An 18,092-nucleotide genomic window follows, 5' to 3' on the forward strand; every position below is an offset into this window, starting at 1 on the left:
GTATTAGATATAAGGCAGGAAAAGGTGGCTATAATTATCCTATGGGGGGTCTGGCTTACATTCAAGCGGCCTGGATCATGTATTGGTGGAGAAAAAGAGAACTAAAATATGAGGTTTACGTCTGACATTTCAGGATCATGATTTCCATCCACATTAATTATGGCCTTATCTACGCACCAGAGCTTATATGATAGGTTATTGAAGATACTCCTGACATCGCAGGTGTGTGAAGCCTCAATATAACACTCTGAAATAAAATCCGGACAGTATTATAATTTTGTAAGCTGAATACGGTATAATCCGTTTCTCTCTGTATATCTTTGTGGATTTATCAACGAACACAAAAACATGTACCGTCGTATCGTATCGTTTATTAGGCTCCAATATGCTTGCATGTATCGGCCTTGGTCACCTAATGACGTCTCTCCACGCGGCTCGATCTCTAGCAGCCTCCCTACTCAGTCCCCTTATCCATAAGGTCACACTCCCAGACCTTAACCCTGGTCTTTCGGTATATGAATGCAATCAGCCCTTTCAGATTATAGCCTAAACTGAAGTAAAATCAGAACAATTATATAACATCCGAAAAAAGTATAATTTGCTTCCCTGTATAACTGTGTACATTTATAAACAAAAACTTGAATATATGACTGCAATTAACCCTTTTAGTGGTTGACAAACTAAAGTCTTGAAATATTCGGGCTTACGTCAGACGATTTCTCCTTACCCTAATTATGAAACCCCTTCTATTAGGTGGATACAAATCGTCATATAAACTCTCCTTACTAAATTCAAAGCAATATACAGTCGCCCTCAGCCTGCTTATTTCAAGGTATAATCTGCCCTCCTCATCTCATTCAGTATGCTCGTTCGCACTGGTTATCCCTATTGTTTGATAAGGTGATTAGAGGTAGGATGAATCTCTCTCTCTCTCTCTCTCTCTCTCTCTCTCTCTCATAAAAGTACTATTGCAAACTCAACAACAGCAACAGCAGCAGCAACAGAAGAACTTCCCTTCACTCCTATTCTCTTATCAGGTGGGGGCCAGAAGTGGCAAGTCATGCTGGACGTTGAATGTTATCTTATTACCACATTCTCTCTCTCTCTCTCTCTCCATACCAATAATTTTTCATCTATCATCTATCTCTTCTTATATCTGTTAGTATATAAACCTCCTTCACTCAATCTTCCCTCATTTTATTTTTTTTTTTACTATAATGATCCTATGATTTATTCTCAGTCGGGAAAATGGTCTCGTCGACTGTTGAAACTGAATCTAAGCGTTGTCTGAGCCACGTGAGGGTTAAATATGACTCTTGACTAACTCCCAGGCTTCTCTGACTCTAGAAAAAAAAATCATCTGGAGTTAATTGGAACAGAAATTTAGACTAAGAGTTTGCCTGGTACATGAGTGACAGTAAGCATTTCCTTTTTCGGTCTCTCTATCCTTCCTGTATCTCTCTATCCCTCATCCATCCTTCCATCATTCCGCTCATACATCTCCCATCGCCTTATCTCTTATCCAATCTCACGTCATCTCTTTTCCTAGCCTCATATTTCATTTCTTCCTGTCATCTCTTCGTTTCTACTCCTATGACCGGTAACCTGCCCCCCCCCCTCTCTCTCTCTCTCTTCACTACGATGACGCCTTCTCATATTTAATTCTGGCTACTTCGAGACGAGGTTAATGAGACCTATACAACATTTCTACTCTGGTCTAAAAAAAAAAAAAAAAAAAAATCCCCATGCAGAAGGGTCAACTAGTTCACGGATGCATTTTTCATTACATTCTTGCTGCCACCTATTTTGTTAATTTTTGGAGATAACCCTAGATATAAAATGGTTACTGGAGGTCATATCTAATACCTCGGTACAGTCTGAAAAGCCTCTGCCTGGCATAATGAAGTTTTATGACTGTACTATCAAAATAAATCAGTAAGTCCTGCATAAAGCTATTCATATATAATTTCCTTGTGTATATATTACTTTCAGATCCTTTAAATACTTCACTATCTTTCTTTCGCAATTATTTCAGTACTTCTAAATAATACTTTTGCCATGAGCCACCCTGATATGCATATTAATTGCTTTCAGTTGCTTCACCTACTTTCCAACACTCGCCTTCTCATTAATCTTGCCTACAGAAACTCATTGATAATATCCTGATATGCAAATTAATTACTTTCAAACTAACTAACAGGCCAACATAATACAATTGACGTTTATTTACTTGCTCTCTCGATCATCCCTTCATCACTGTTATTATTCTGTCAAGTCAAACAAAACGTTTTAAATTTTGCCCAAACAGTTCTTGCCTTTTTACATCACCATCCTCCTCCTCATCATCAATATGCCACATCATCAATAATATGCAACATCATTAATAGGCAACACAATCATTATTATACACTCATAGTCAATGTTATATCTTAATTCTTAAGAACTTTCATCATCGGCTTTCATTAACATTTCACACATTCTCAGTACAAGGATTACTCCTCATAATAATAAAATTCAAGTCAGCTCTCCTTCAGACTAACTTGAACTATTTTTTAATTAAACCTGGACAGTCAGCATCCCTACAGTTCCTCAGTTCTTGCAGCCTCCCACACATCCCTCCGCCCTGTTTCCCCTTTCTTCATCTTCCTGGCCTCGTCTTCATATCTCGCTCCTCTTCCCTTTACTCCCCTCGCCTCGTCTATCTCGCTCTTCCCCCTGTATTATCGTGCCCCCTCCCCCTCTCTCGTCTTCCAGTCTCCCTATTATGCTCCTTCTCCCTTTATATATCAGGCCTCGTGTCTCTGTCTCGCTTCTCTCTTAATCCTCGTAGTCTTGTTTCCTTATCTCGCTCCTCCTCCCTTCAGTTCGTGGCCTCGTCTCTCATTCGTTCCGTTCCACTGGTCCGTGTTCACAGTTGTTCTCTCCCTCCCCTCATTCCGCGGCGGACTAATCACCCCTTATGTTTGGGGGAGAGGACGAGGGAGAAGAGGAAGATGAAGAGGGAGGGAGAAAGGAGAGAGAGGGAGAGAGGGAAAGATTCGGAGAGACGGATAAGGGAGAGAAATAGAGGGAGAAGGAAAAGGAGAGAGAGAGAGAGAGAGAGAGAGAGAGAGAGAGAGAGAGAGAGAGAGAGAGAGAGAGAGAGAGAGAGAATGATAGTTAACAGTTCAACGAAAAATAAAAAAAAATACACTAACACAATTTCAGAAAAATAAAAGAATGAAAATAACGAGACAATAAAAAGGACAATATACCCACTGAGAGAATGACGTGAAAGAAAAAGAAAAGAAAAGCAATGAGATAAGAAAAATGAAATGTGGAAGAGTGACGAAGTGTGAAATATGTGGGGGATACGCATAATTAAAGCTGTGGGTAGAGGTAAGGTGAATCGTAAGAAGAAACAGGTGAAATGACAGGAAAATCATCATCTTGCGAGGAAACTGAGTGAAGCTTATGGGTATATGGACAAGGCGTAGGAGTAAGCGGGTGGAGGGTAAGGAAACTTGAATGAAAGGTAAGAAACTTGAATGAACAGTAAGAAGAAACGCGTGAAGTATATGGACATGAATGAAGAGTATGAGTACATAAAGCGTAAGAGCAAATGAGTAAAGAGCGATAAAACTTGAGTGAAATGTAAGAAAGGAATGAATCGTGAAAAATGCGTGATGTGTATAAAGAGTGAAACTTAGGTGACGGCCAAAAAAAATTGATCAATTGAGGAAGAGGTGTGTTGAAGCGTAACAAGCAGGATAAAATAAAGAGAAGGATATGGGAAAATTAACGAAAACTAAAGAAAAGTACTGTCAAATAAAGGGCCATGGGGAAGAAGTGAAGCAAGCTCAGTGAACAGAAAAGGAAGCAAAAATAGGGGTAAGTGCAAAGGCAAGACACGAACGAAGAATTAACAAAAGCAAAAGAGAGAGAGACATGACGATGGAGAGTGAAAAAAGAACTAACAGAAGAGGAAAGTACCGAGGGGTAATACAAACGAAGAATGACAGCAGAACAGACTCAAAACAACAAAACTGCGAAAGGACGAGAATCAGCGAGGAGAGAATTAAATTACGACAGAGGCGCAGCGCAGGGAGGGAGAGTGAGAGAGAGAGGGAGAATGGGGGCAAGGGAGAGAGACTACAATAGAGGCAACGAAAGAAGAGGGAGGGAGATGAATTAAACCTACTATTATATTACCCCGACTACAGAGCCAGAGAAGCCCGTTTTAATCCCGGCCAAGTGGAAATAAGCCCTAGTTATGCCTTAATTGCAACGCGACACCTGGCCAGCCTCAGCACCACCATCCATCATCTCGGCGGCGCGGGAGGAACAGTTGTTGATGTCGGTCATGAGTGATAGAGCGCCAGTATCTGATGTGTCGCCTTGCACCTGCGCCACACCACCACCACAGCACCTCCCAGCAGTCTCTGTGTCGCACCCTTTTCCACCCACCACCACTATCACCACCAACAATAGGGAAGATGTGAATTATAGGAAGTGCAGAGTCAAGGGTGGTGCGAGTACAGTACAGCGTGGTTGTGTGTGATGGCGGCGGCAGGTGTGGTCGGCAGGTGTGGTGTGTTGTGGGAGGGACGAGGCTGAGTGATAGCAGTACACAGTGGGTCTGCTCGGCTGCAGTGGACAAACACTAAGTTGCAATAACGGCAGCAGCGAGAGGGGTGTCACCCGCGATAAGAGTGAGGGAGGAATGCATGGGGCGGGAGGAGGTGAGGTGAGGTGGCGGTGATGGCGGTGGCGGGGCCGGGGAGGGACGGGTGGTGGTAGTGGTGGTGGGCGGTGCCAGTGCCGGGGCGGGGCGGGGAGTGCGGCCCTCCCCGGCCGCGTCCCCCGCCTCACTGATCTGGTGGAGGCCACAGCCCCACTCCTGCCAAGGCGGCAGCCCCTCTTGCCAGCGTACCGCCTGCACGTCGTCTGGTCGCCACACGCCACTAACTTCCCGCGCTGCTCACAGATGTCGCGGGCGGCGCGCCGGGCTCGCTGCTGCGCATCCCCCGCATCCCCGGCCCTCATGCTCTTATTTACGGTTTGTTTATAGTCGTGCATCGTCACATGGGCGCTCGGTGGGGCCAGGCGCGCTCCGACTGCTCGTAATTTATCCAGACGGAGACGGTGGTCGGAGGCTCGGAGAGGCGTGCAAGGCTCGCGCAAGGTCCGCGGGTCGGGCCACCTCGCTGCGCCCGCTACCACTCTCATTACCTTGTTAACCTCCACTCATGCGGCCATTCCTATTGGTCGCTGTCGGTCACGTGGTAGTATTCCCAGCCCATAAATGGAGTAATGTGCAAGTGCTAGAGGTTTTCCTTCGAGTAGTGTCGCCATAATTCATCAACATTGGGTGGAGCAGTGGACACGAGGCCACTAGAGGAGCTAATCACTTGCGGACTTCCGCGATGAGCTCCTATCAGTTCGTGAACTCCATGTCCGCCTGCTACGGGCAGCGCGGACAGGACGCTAGTGTGGTGAACACAGACTACTACGGTACCTCACTCAACAGTTACAACAATTGCTACTCCCCTCCGCTACAGTATGGTGGATACACACCCTCGGGGATTTCCGTTGTCCCAAATGGTAGCGACTTCCCCACCGGCAGTAGTAGCGGGGCCTCGGGGACTTCAGCGTCGGCCGCGTCGGGTTCATCAGTGGGAACTCCCAGTGGCTCCGGCGGGGCCTCCACACCAGGACCTTCAGTACAGGGCCGCCTCCACCAGACATCCACCTCCCCTGCCACCACGCCGCAGGCATCCACCTCCTCCGCCTCCTGCAAGTTCGCCTCCACGCCAGAGTCTTCGGCCAATCCAGTAGGCTCGCCGCAGGACCTGTCCGTCTCTGCTGGCGGCAGTGGTCCCGGCTCGAGTAGCTCCGGAAGTGGCTCCGAGCAAAACAGCTCTAGTCAGGGCGGCGGAGGTGGCACTAGCACCTCCGGCGGAGGCGGCGAAGGAGGCGAGGGGGAGAGTCTGGAGGGCGCCTCCGGAAGCTCCGGCAGCTCGTCTACGTCCAAGACACAACCACAGATCTACCCCTGGATGAAGAGAGTCCACCTCGGCCAGAGTGAGTACACACATAAATCTCTCGAACAGGTTGTTTCTAAGCCGCCATGTGTGAGTTTTAATGTCCTCTTGCTCACCCGTGACACATTAGCCGCCCCCGCCATCCACAGCCCCTGCCTCCCCTCACATCTCAACACACTTCTTCACTCACTAATTATACCAATCTTATCTCAGTAACGTTCTAAGCCTTTGATAACGTTGCATGAAACTAAAAACACACAGACACACTAATCATACAGCGAGGGGAGGCTGAGAATCATATACACACACACACATATACAGTACACACGAGCGGCGGCTGAGGCTCGTAAATATCCCTTAGAGCGGCGGGTCGCTCAGCCGTCGCTCTTGACTCAGATGGGCCGTATCCTAAGTGGCATATAAGGCTCTGTAACACCTCTCTCTTAACGATTTATTCTGTGTATTGAACTTTAAACATCTGATATATTATTCATGGTTTTAATACTGATACAGTTTGCGTAAATAATATACCTGTGTATACTAAGGTACAATACGCAGAATAAATCACTAAGGAAATGATATTGCAAACTCTCCAAAGTCACTTAGAAATACGAGACATCCACGCCCGCAACAAGACAGGAGTGGTAGCCCACATAACACCGCCCCAGACACTTCACCACCTCCCCTTAACAATCCTTTTCCCGCCTCTAAACAGTCCATAAAGTCATAAAAGATGCTCCTTAACACACCTAACCCACTCTTTCAAGGCCCGTAACCACAGGAACGAGCAAGGTGGGTGAGGCGAGAGTCATAAATTGTGTCCCGGGAGGAGGGTGCCCGCGCCAGGAAGGAAGGGGTTCGGGGTCCTCGTCGTGTTGTCTCCGCAGTAACCCGCTCTTAATGAGTCCACGGCGGTGTTCCTCTTGACAAATTGACAACAAATAGATCCACCGCCAATTTATGACGGACCCCCTAACTTTTAGAGGGAAGGGAGGGAGGGGAAGAGCTGGAAAGGTTGCGAGAAAAAGCAGGAAAGAAGTAGAACTGGAGGTTAAATATCGGAGACACACACAATACGGAAGTGAGAGTTAAAGTCGGAGAGAAACGGAATAAAAAAGTCGGAAATAAACAGAAAAAAGAAATGAGCGCTTTAAAGTAAAATCAGGAAAGAAACAGATTAATAAACTGAGTTAATAGTCCGAGAGAAAAATAAAGTATATGAGGCGGAGTGTCGAGAGAACTGGTAACAATTTGTGTTGATTATACGACTGGGGAGTAAAGCACTAAAAGAAGACGTAACATAAAAATAAGTGAATGGCGGAAAGACTCAAGATATCCTGAGACACAATTTTAAAGGTAAACTAACAGGGAAGTAAGTTTTGGAGAATCGGTGAAAAAAAAAAAAAAATCAAACCAGCTAATGTTTATTCGCCAAAAAAAATAAAGAAAGAAAAAAAAGGACGCAACCAATGACCCCGTCTTCACAAAGGACTAGGAAACAATTCTATTCCAAAAGTTAAAAAGTACGGAAGAAAGTTCGAAACGCAAAGAGGAAAAAAATAAACACTTGTAAAACTTTCATACGTGGTCAAAGAACGTACCTCACGAGCTCATCTTTGAAAGGCAGTGCATGTTTGAATGCTCAGTCTGCAGTGTAATAAGTGTGTGTGTGTGTGTGTGTGTGTGTGTGTGTGTAAGATCGCTGAAGACACCGTATGAGTATGATATCGCATGCATTTGACTGACTTATGGTGCCCTGTGAATATATACATCTTCTTATGTTGCCCATTTAAATCATTATTGCTCTCACCAGACGATTTTACTCATAACTAAAGATGTCTTATTGAAGGGGTTAATGAGGGCTCTACATTATACCTTCCAGTTCAAAGTCTTCCTGGATTTAAAAAGTTAAACAGATGACCTTCTAGTCTAACTGATAAAGATTACAATAAAAAGTGGGATAAAAAAATATGTACCGCAGAAAACTCTTAACTGTCGTCACGGTACAAGTGCAAAAAATTATATATGTCTATGAATGTCTGTTAAATATCAATATTAAAATTAGAAAGTGCTGAACTGCCTACAATATCAGTGCAGACGAAAGTGTAGCAAACAGTTTTAACCCGCACAAACTTACCATATTCAGTATTTTTAATTCGTGCCGCATGCCCTTTGGAACTAATCGTCATAATCATCAACATCATAAATTAAAATTTTCACAACAATACAAGGGGAATCAGGATAAAAGAAAAAAAAAAAAAAAAAAAAAGGAAAGAGGTACACAGGAAATTACTGAACACTGCCCAATGATACGGACCATATAATCTTTCACCCATTATTCAAACCATTTAAAGTACTGTATATCATATGGTATATGAATGTTCACGATTCGAAAGAACTTAAAAGTTACTTAAGTCTAACTGCAGTAAAGTGCTAAGGGCAAGTAACCACACACAAAACACACAACACAACTCTGCCTCTTGCTATACGTTCCTTGTTATGCGCTATATTCCCTTCTGTTGTTCTGGTCTGAGGGTGTCTATTCGCTCGACAAATATCTACAAATATCCATGTCTGATCGCAGTAAAATGAAAGGAACAAATAAGTATACACATGAGCCACAAAACTAGTGTGTCCCACTTTGCATTCGCCATTTTGTACTAAAGAATTTTTCTTTTTAATTTCTCAGCCAGACCTGAAGTAAAAAAAAAAAAAAAAAAAAAAAAAAGCTCATGACATCCCTATCTACTCGACAGTATTGAATTTAGCAGTGAATGGCTCATCCAAGCCGGCAGTAAAGATATCTGATACGGTTATAATTTCGGTAAACATCTGGCACACTATCAAATTCGACAGCAAATCTTTCCTGCATTATCTGAGCGTAATATCTTGTGTGTTGTGGATTCCTTGAATATTATTTATTCTTGTAGCGGTTAGTTTTTTTTATATTTTATTTTTTTTTATTGTCAGGGGAGTGCTCTGTTACTGGCGGAGTTAATGTAGGGTTTATCTTGCCTTGCCCCGTAAAAATCTCTCTTAAGCTGCATAAAGTCGTCTGTAGATACCAAGGATACAGTATTAAAGGCGTGCTCGGACTGACGGTGTTAAATTCATCATAAAGCTCTTCAATATGGTCAAAGTCGACAGTGAATCCCTACCAATGATCAGTCCACACTTAGGCCCCCTCGGTGGTGAAATCTACTGGACTCACACGCCTATACAATCCAGTTATCGGCGGACCTCTCTGGATTATAGCTTCAAAGTCGCCTGTAAACACCTATAAATTCAGTGAATCTAATGTAAATGGTCAAATTCTTGCAGCGAATCTTCCCCATACGGTCGAATTCTCGGTGAAACTACTTGCTAAATCTGTCTCGGTGAACCTCCTATTTACGGTCAAATTTTCCAGCAAACTTCAACCATTCGGTAAAATCGAAGACGATGCTGCTCTATACGGTTAAATCCAACAGTGAACTTCTTTTAGCCTATGCAGTCAAATTCTCATCAGAACTTTCTCGATACGGCCAAATCCTCCACTGAACCATTTCTCTACGGTCAAATCCTCATCTAAGCCGCCTCTATACGGTCAAATTCTCCCCTCCCAGACGGTCCAAACAGCCACCACTGCACCCCCACGGTCAAACTTGTCGAGGATGGCTTGTACTGCCCTGGAAAATTTATGGCTGAACTATTGCCCTCGCTAATGCCAATTGTGAATCTTAAGTTTTCCTCTCGTGTGGGGTGGAGGTAATTTGGGTGGGGGACGGGATGGGGGTGGAGGTAATTTGGGTGGGGGACGGGATGGGGGTGGAGGGACATTTTTAGTACACTCAATCGGGTTTTCAGCATTGTCCTGTGCTTGTTCTGTTAAAAATGAAACAAGAACCTTGACTATAAATTTGACGGCTGAATGTCATGCTCTGGGGAAAGGTTGGAGCTTGGTAAAAATGAACTGTCTGCCTTTGTGACCCTCGTGTTGTCGATATAGCACTGATCTAAGCTTTCTTCTCACTTTGGGTGCACGACAATTTGCTTCGAGAACATATGATAAGGTGTCTATATGTGTGTGTGAAGTTAGTAGCATGTCATTACCGATGCGTGTCTCGTGTGGACCTGTGTAGTAATTACAATGGAGTGTTTGAGGGTAATAAATATCCGTCATATAACTAGATGAGGGAAGCGTTTGTGTGTATGTATGGGCAGCGGGGCGGGAGACACCAGCTATGGTTAAGTCGCTCTCGCCCCGCTCCGGTTGTCGCAGTCGGACATATTCACAGTCCTAAAATACTTCAAAGAGAAAAACGCTGGACACATTCTCATACTAAATTCATGATCATACTTTCAATTACCGTTAAATATACTTTCTAAAACCGGCTGGATTTGCTGTACTGAGCTGTCCTTGGCCTTTCCTTATGAGTTAATTTCCCTACGTTTTTTGTATCACTGCAGTAAATTATTATAGTGCTCTTATTTTGGGCTATGAGTTATTCTAAAAATGGATGATTGTGCTTTATCTTTATTTTATCATAAAGAAAAAAGTACCGGTACACTTACACTAAACGATTACTGTTTCTTTGGTTCAGGTTACGCTTTAATTTTACAAGCACAGCAGTAAATTGTGCTATGCTTTCCATGTTCTTTTCTCATAAACTTAGGGAATTATGAGAAAAAAATACAACACATTTTCTCATGCTGATTTTAAAGATCGTGCATTTGGTTTGAGAATACGTTACTGTACAGTGGGCTACTGTGCTGTTATAATTATCGTAAATTATATAATCCAAAAGCAGGTGACAATTATAAGCTACCCCTATCCTTCCCCAAGTATTTACAGAAGTGGGTAATTCGTTTCTATGCTCTCCTTGCCCTTCCCTAAAAAAATTTCCACTACTACTGACTTATTCAATGCTATACTTGCCCTTCCCCAAAATTCCAAAAGTGGTACTGTGCATGCTTTACTAGGTCTCTTTTCCGCTGTCTTCTCTCCCGTCCGAGCGATGCCAACGAAATTTCGAAAGTCCTTACTCCAAAAATTCCTCCAATATGCATATGTATTTAGATATATGTGTCTGTAAGAGGTGTTACCGATACATCTCCTCCTAGGTTTCTACAAATCCAGAGTGCCTGTGCAATGCTATCTTCGTCTTTCCTTAAATAAGAAGTCGTTATGATTTAGTCTTGCATGTTTCTACGCAACATATTTCCTGTCAGACTGTGTGTGTGTGTGTGTGTGTGTGTGTGTGTGTGTGTGTGTGTGTGTGTGTGTGTGTGTGTGTGTGTGTGTGTGTTGCGTTTGTCTTCGTGTGTTAGTGTGGGGGGAGGAGTAGGGACACACGACAAACCTCCTCCTAGATGTGACTGCCCCAGTTTTACACAGTGGCTGTGCTTTGCCATGAAATCCAAAAAACTCCGGCATGTGTCTTCGAACGCGTGTGTGTGTGTGTGTGTGTGTGTGTGTGTGTAGTTTGTGTGTGTGTGCGCAGTTTCTGTGTGTGTAGTCTGTGTTGGGAGTTCACGATAAATAACCTCGTAGATGCGACTGCCACAAGGACGGCCATACATCAAGCCGGGGCGTAAGTAATAATAGCACGTATTAATAGCGCCTTGGGTCGAGGTGTCACGGGTCTGGCTTCCTTCGCCCACAGCATAAAGAACCACGGAGCCAATTCGATAATCATCAGTGAGCAATTGATAGGAGGAGGAGATGTTTGTGTGTCCGGTCGTGGTGGTAGGGAGGGGCCATGGATTGATATTCATGAAGGATCTTAAGCAGTCTACAGTATGAACCATCTCCATACATTAGCTAGTACCAATATTTATAGAGGACCTTTCATAAACTGCGTAAACACAATCATCAGCAATAATTCTGCTTTGATATTTTTTTCACTTATTTTTTACTGAAAAGTGTTCAGTACTTGAGTAAAAATAATAGTATAACCATGTTCTAACGACTTAAGATCAAGAAAGTCTGTGAGTACTGCCAATGGCCAATAAATACCTAAGGCGAACGACAGACGAACGGACGGCTGAGGGGATGCGTGTGTATAGGCCTTCAAAACGTCCCACTCCCCCATCTCGCATTGCCCACTCTCACTCACTCACTCATTCGTTCATATACTCGCTTTGTCTGCAGTAGTACACGGCATTATTGACACGAACTTTCTCGCTCACTCTCCTACTCACTCACTTCCCTACTCATATATTCACTCCATTTCTAACGCTCTTACTCACTCACTAAGTCACCGGTTTACAACGTCTATCCTAATGTCAAATACTAAATCCCAGATCCATCTGCCTCAGAACATCCCCAACCTGCCGGTAGTGCACTCACTCACTCTGCTTTAGAACATCCATCTTTGCCACTCGCGGTAACTGGTTTACTCCAGAACATATCTCCACTGCCAGCAGATAACTCCATCATTCGTTCATTCATTCATTCGCTTCCCCTAGAACACATCCGCATTAGCAGCAACTCACTCACCGTCATTCATTCATTCACTCGTTTGCCTTATAGCACCTCTCCATTGTCTGCACCTGACATGCTCACCCACTCTCTCTCCCACTCTCATTCATTTGCTCTGAACGAAATCGCATTCTAAGTAACTCATTCCCTCTCACTCATGTCGTTTGATCTAAAACACCGTCGCAGTGCTTGAAAATCTCATTCACCGATTAGTTTGCCATGAGTGCAATGAAATTTTATAAGAAACTGCTTAAGCGTGAACTACATTAACTTTTCCTCAACTTTCAACCTGTTATATCACTAGTACTCGTGTAATATTATATATATATATATATATATATATATATATATATACACACACACAGATGTAGTACCTGATATGGTGTCTTTATCCTTCAACTACGTGGGGTGTACTTCCGTGAAAATGACAAACCACTTCAACTTCTCCGCAAATTTATATATAACTTGCTGTGCAATTTCAACGTAGTATACGGTACATCGGTCTAACAAATTTACGAATTTTTAAATTCTTTACTGTCAAGACTTCATTATTTCTTGCCACTGCCAGACAATTTCATCCTACATAAGAGATATAGGAAAGGGAGAACTTTTCAGTACGATGACGTCGTCTCATTTATCTTTGCTTCTGCCAGGCTATTTTTAATATTTTCTCCATTAACCCCACCAGTAAAAGGATGTTTTCATTATTTTTTCCTGCCTTCACCAGACGATTTCATTCAACTTCGGAATGACGTCCTCCTGCTTAAGGCTTAAATATTTTGTACGAACACCAGGTGATTTAATTAGGATTTGGGGAGGAAGCTTGATTTTGTGCTTTATCACCAGAAAGTTTTATTCAGCTCAGGATAGAAGTCTTGCAGTGAAGGGGTTAACGCGGGCTATATCTAGTCACTCTGGTTAGAAAATTAATCTGAATAAAACCGACTGGGGGTTGAAAGAATAAAATAAACAATACAGCATCGGACTGACAGGACTAATGGAGTTGTTTCTAGCCCCTTCATTAAGACGGGTCTGAAGCTGAATAAAATCGTCTGGCGGTAGTAATTAAAAAGCATCGTACTCAAGGGGTTTAGTGAATATTAGTACTAGCAGCTGTCACGAGTAAAATGTTCAGCATAATGTCTTCGTAATTATCATTCTTTCTCAAGCGTCAGTGTGTATTCTTCCTTTCCATATTCTTCTGCTGTGTGTGCTCTATATCGCTATTACATTAAACTTTCAGGTAACACTTCCATCGCCACAGCCGGCTAGAAACGTCTGTGAACTGAGACATTCGCGGTAAATAGATCCATTACACCCTCTCTAAACCGTCAAAAGCTATATAAAGATCTGGTTAAACCTAATCTGTAATAATCAGGCGGGCTTAGATCTAGCGTCATTAGTCCAAAGCCCCAAGACGTGGATTTTTTTTTTTTTTCTGTAAGACTGTCCAGCTGGGGTCAATTAATCCTTACTCCTTCTCTCCGATGACCTTTTTCCTGATATCTGCTGCTACCTGACGATTTTATTCAGCTTCAGACTTTTTCAGTTGGGATGAGTTAGATACAGCTTTCAATAATCCCTCAGCTACTGGGGTCTCTTAAGTATAAAAAAAACTGTTTAAAGGTAGTAAGAATATAAAGTACGTCGGCGAATGAAAAAATTTTAATCTGGTGACAATTTACATTCTATTCTGTCTGGTTATACTGAAACTGAAGCCACACTAGTTCTGAATGGATTAATGATGGCATCGTCTTACCTCTCCAGTCCCAAAACCTCTCCTAGCCTAAAATAAAAGCCTGTGAAAGTAACAAAAATTAAGAAATACGTCATCGGAGTGGAGGGCAATAACGTGCATTTTTCCACACATTCACGAAACATCTATACATGAATAATATACCGGTAAAAGGAGTTTTGTAAGTGGAATCAGCAAATTGAAGATCTGGTTAATATTGATCGGAAAAGTCGACGAATCAAACATGTATTAGCAGAGATACGACTTTCATTATGGTTTTCTAGCTGTAAATTTCTCGTCAAAAAAATATGGGGAAAATTAAAATGTTGTTCCACTTTCCGTAAACCGTTGTCTACGTCTGCTATATACTCACGATGCTTCTACACATGAAATACGGTAAATAAAAAAGGCGATCTGTTGGTAAAAGTGTCCCAACTGAAGTGACTTTTTCATAGGTTTGATCCCCTAGAGGTGACTGAGAATAGGTGGGTCATCAATCATTAAATGTCGCCAACAGGACTACGGTAGCCGAGTCTCGGGCCCTTACACTCCGAAGAGATAGAGGGATTGTTATTGTTATTATTATTATTATTATTATTATTATTATTATTATTACTATCAAGATAATACGATTCCTCACTTTTGTCCTAGGAATATTTACAACTTGCACAACATAATGAGCTTATTCTCAGCTATGTGGCTCCGAAAAAAGAAATGTACGGGGACTAAAATGGCACAGTGTTATTCATATTCTACCCATCCACGAAACACCTGCACAGGAAATAAATGAAAACAATATGCAGAAGAGAAAGGGACAGTCGTAGATGCGCAAAAGAAAATCGACTGGAGATAGTGAAAATAAAATATAAAAGTGTCATCGTATTGAAGGATTTAAGTGCATATTCTACACACCCATGACACACCTGTAGGAGAAATAAATAAGTGTTGGTAGAAGAGGAGGACCGAGAGCCACGTCACCTGGCCGTGCACTTCAGGTATAAATAACTAGGCAGTGTAAATTATCCGCGGCATTAAGTGTCTCACGGTGTTCACACATGCAAAGGGACACGTACACACACACACATACGTACATACAAACACACACACACACACACACACACACACACACACACACACACACACACACACACGAAACCATAAAAACGCCAAGTTACGGACAAACACACATTTAAACATTATATGCGCAGGCATCACACACATAAAAATGAACACAGACAAATGAAACACACACACACACACACACACCTGGACAAGCATACATACGTGCATAATGAACGCAGACCATCCAAACCCCCCCTACACACAAACACACATGGTACCATACTTACGAGTGGAAAGATAATATTTTTTTTTTCCTTCTGTCAGCTGTCACTATTTAACCTTATGGACTCAAATTCCAGAGAGAAGCGGAACAAAACTTTATATTACTTAAGTGGAAAAATATCTTGTAGTACGAAATAACGAAGAAATAATTTAATACGAGGGATAGATAATGCAGAGAGAGAGAGAGAGAGAGAGAGAGAGAGAGAGAGAGAGAGAGTAAAGAAACAAGGAATGAGAAGCAAATGTACACAAGAAGCCCCATCTGTGTGCCATAAATTATCAGCCAGCTACAGAGGGTCAGCCCTGCACTTCACCCATACCACCACCACCACCACAACCACCACTACTACCTTCACCACCATCACTACTACCTTCACCACCACCACCACTACTACCTTCACAGCCACCACCACCTTCGCCATGACCACTACCACCACGTTTACTACTATCACCACCTCTATCACCTGCACTACTAGAACTACTACCATCAACACTACAAACATACCACCACCACTAACAATACCACCACCACCCTCATCACTACTGCTTTCACCACCACCACCATCACATTACCTACGAGAACTACCATCATCTCAGCTATCTATACTGATGCTTCTAAGATAACCACCACCACCACCACCATCACCCTTCCCCATACCATCACTGTTACCACGATCACCATCACTACCATCATCACTCACTATTACCACTACTAAAATTACTATGGCCACCACCACTAATGACGCCAATATCATCTTTAACTACTACTACTACTACTACTACTACTACTACCATCATCACTACCATCAATAATGCCTCAAAAGCTACCGCCACCGTCCGCCAAAACATTTATCACTACCATACATTGCTATTCTCACTTCTACCTTATCATTAACATCACTCTAATCATCATTAATAGTCTCTCTGCCCTATAGTAAGCATTATAATTACCAATACTTCTCAGAAATTACTATAACTGCCGATAAAGCGAAACCACTATCTAGTAATTAATGATAGCCATTTTTACCATTTATTTTCGTTATTTACACAAGTGCTATTTAGCCATTATAATTTGGGGCAATATTATAGTCCATTACATTATACTGGACATTATCTGTACATACCTGTGTTACAAAATACTCCAGCATATTAGTACTACAGGTTACTACAGTACACTAATTCCACTTGACTGCTACAATATACTCCAATTCATAACATCATTCTACCACCACCATAAACAATCATCAGTACTTAAGATTTCACAGTTTCTTACTACCATCACCACCTTCCGTCACTTCACTAATTCTATCACCACATCGGAGTACCTGCAGCATTACTCAGATTTTCACCATTTCTTGTATCAACACTCCCTCCTCATCACTATATTTTATCACCACTAGAGCACATCTACATCACACCACCTCCACCATCACCACCACCACAGACACATTGGTGCACACATGTTTTCAAAATTTTCCTACCATGATTATCCCCATGCGTCACTTCACCATAGTTTATCACCACAACTGCATCACCATTATCACCATCACCAACACCACCATAACTATCGGTGGTGCAAGTATACCGCCAGGCAGAGATCAATAACAACAAATCACCTTAACAGCCAATAAAAGACCAACCACCATGCACATAACAAGGCCGACAACTGTTCTGCTCCCCGTCATACAGGTACCACCACCACCATTACTACTACCACAACCATCATTTCAACAACCATTAGTACTACCATAACCACTATTTCAAGAACCATTACTACTACAATACCCACCATTTCAAGAACCATTACTATTGTACTAAACCACCACTTCAACAAACATTACTACTACCATATCCACCATTTCAACAAACATTACTACAACCATAACCACCACTCCAACAACCATTACTACTACCATAACCACCATTTCCAGAAACATTACTACTACCATAACCACCACTTCAACAAACATTACTACTACCATAACCACCACTTCAACAAACATTACTACTACCATAACCACCACTTCAACAAACATTACTACTAACATAACCACCACTTCATCTTTATACTTCCATAACCACCATTTCAACAACAATTACTACTACTACCATAACCACGAATTCAACAAACATTACTACTACCATAACCACCATTTCACAACCATTACTACTACCATAACCACTAATTCAAGAACCATTACTACTATCATAACCACCATTTCAACAACCATTACAACTACCACCATAATTACCAAGACAGCTACCACCAATACCACCACTTCTACCTTCCAGCTACCATCATCATTATCAATGTAACTACCACCACAATTGCAAAAACTACAATCACATCTAACACAGATACGAGTCACTAACAACTACTACCACAACCCTCATCATAACTTGCACAACAACCATCGCTACAACTACCACCAAAATTACAACTCCCAGCATTATATCTACCACCATAATCACAACTACCATTACCACCACTTGGACTACTACCACACCTAAAACTACCATCACCACA

The 18,092-nt window shown here is 42.4% G+C and overlaps 1 protein-coding gene across 1 annotated transcript in view; it reads left to right on the forward strand.

The window, feature by feature from the left end:
* Positions 1-5,405: 5,405 nt before the first annotated feature.
* Positions 5,406-18,092, forward strand: part of LOC145405296 (uncharacterized) — a 218,148-nt gene continuing 205,461 nt past the window's right edge. Inside the window, exon 1 of the mRNA XM_080276717.1 lies at positions 5,406-6,063. Coding sequence (XP_080132843.1) covers positions 5,406-6,063 — 658 coding nt within the window. The remainder of the gene's footprint in view (positions 6,064-18,092) is intronic.

The sequence above is a fragment of the Coenobita brevimanus genome, chromosome 66 (genome assembly GCF_032717465.1).
Source record: "Coenobita brevimanus isolate Jiangsu-jjx chromosome 66, ASM3271746v2, whole genome shotgun sequence".
Taxonomy (NCBI): Eukaryota; Metazoa; Arthropoda; class Malacostraca; order Decapoda; family Coenobitidae; genus Coenobita; species Coenobita brevimanus.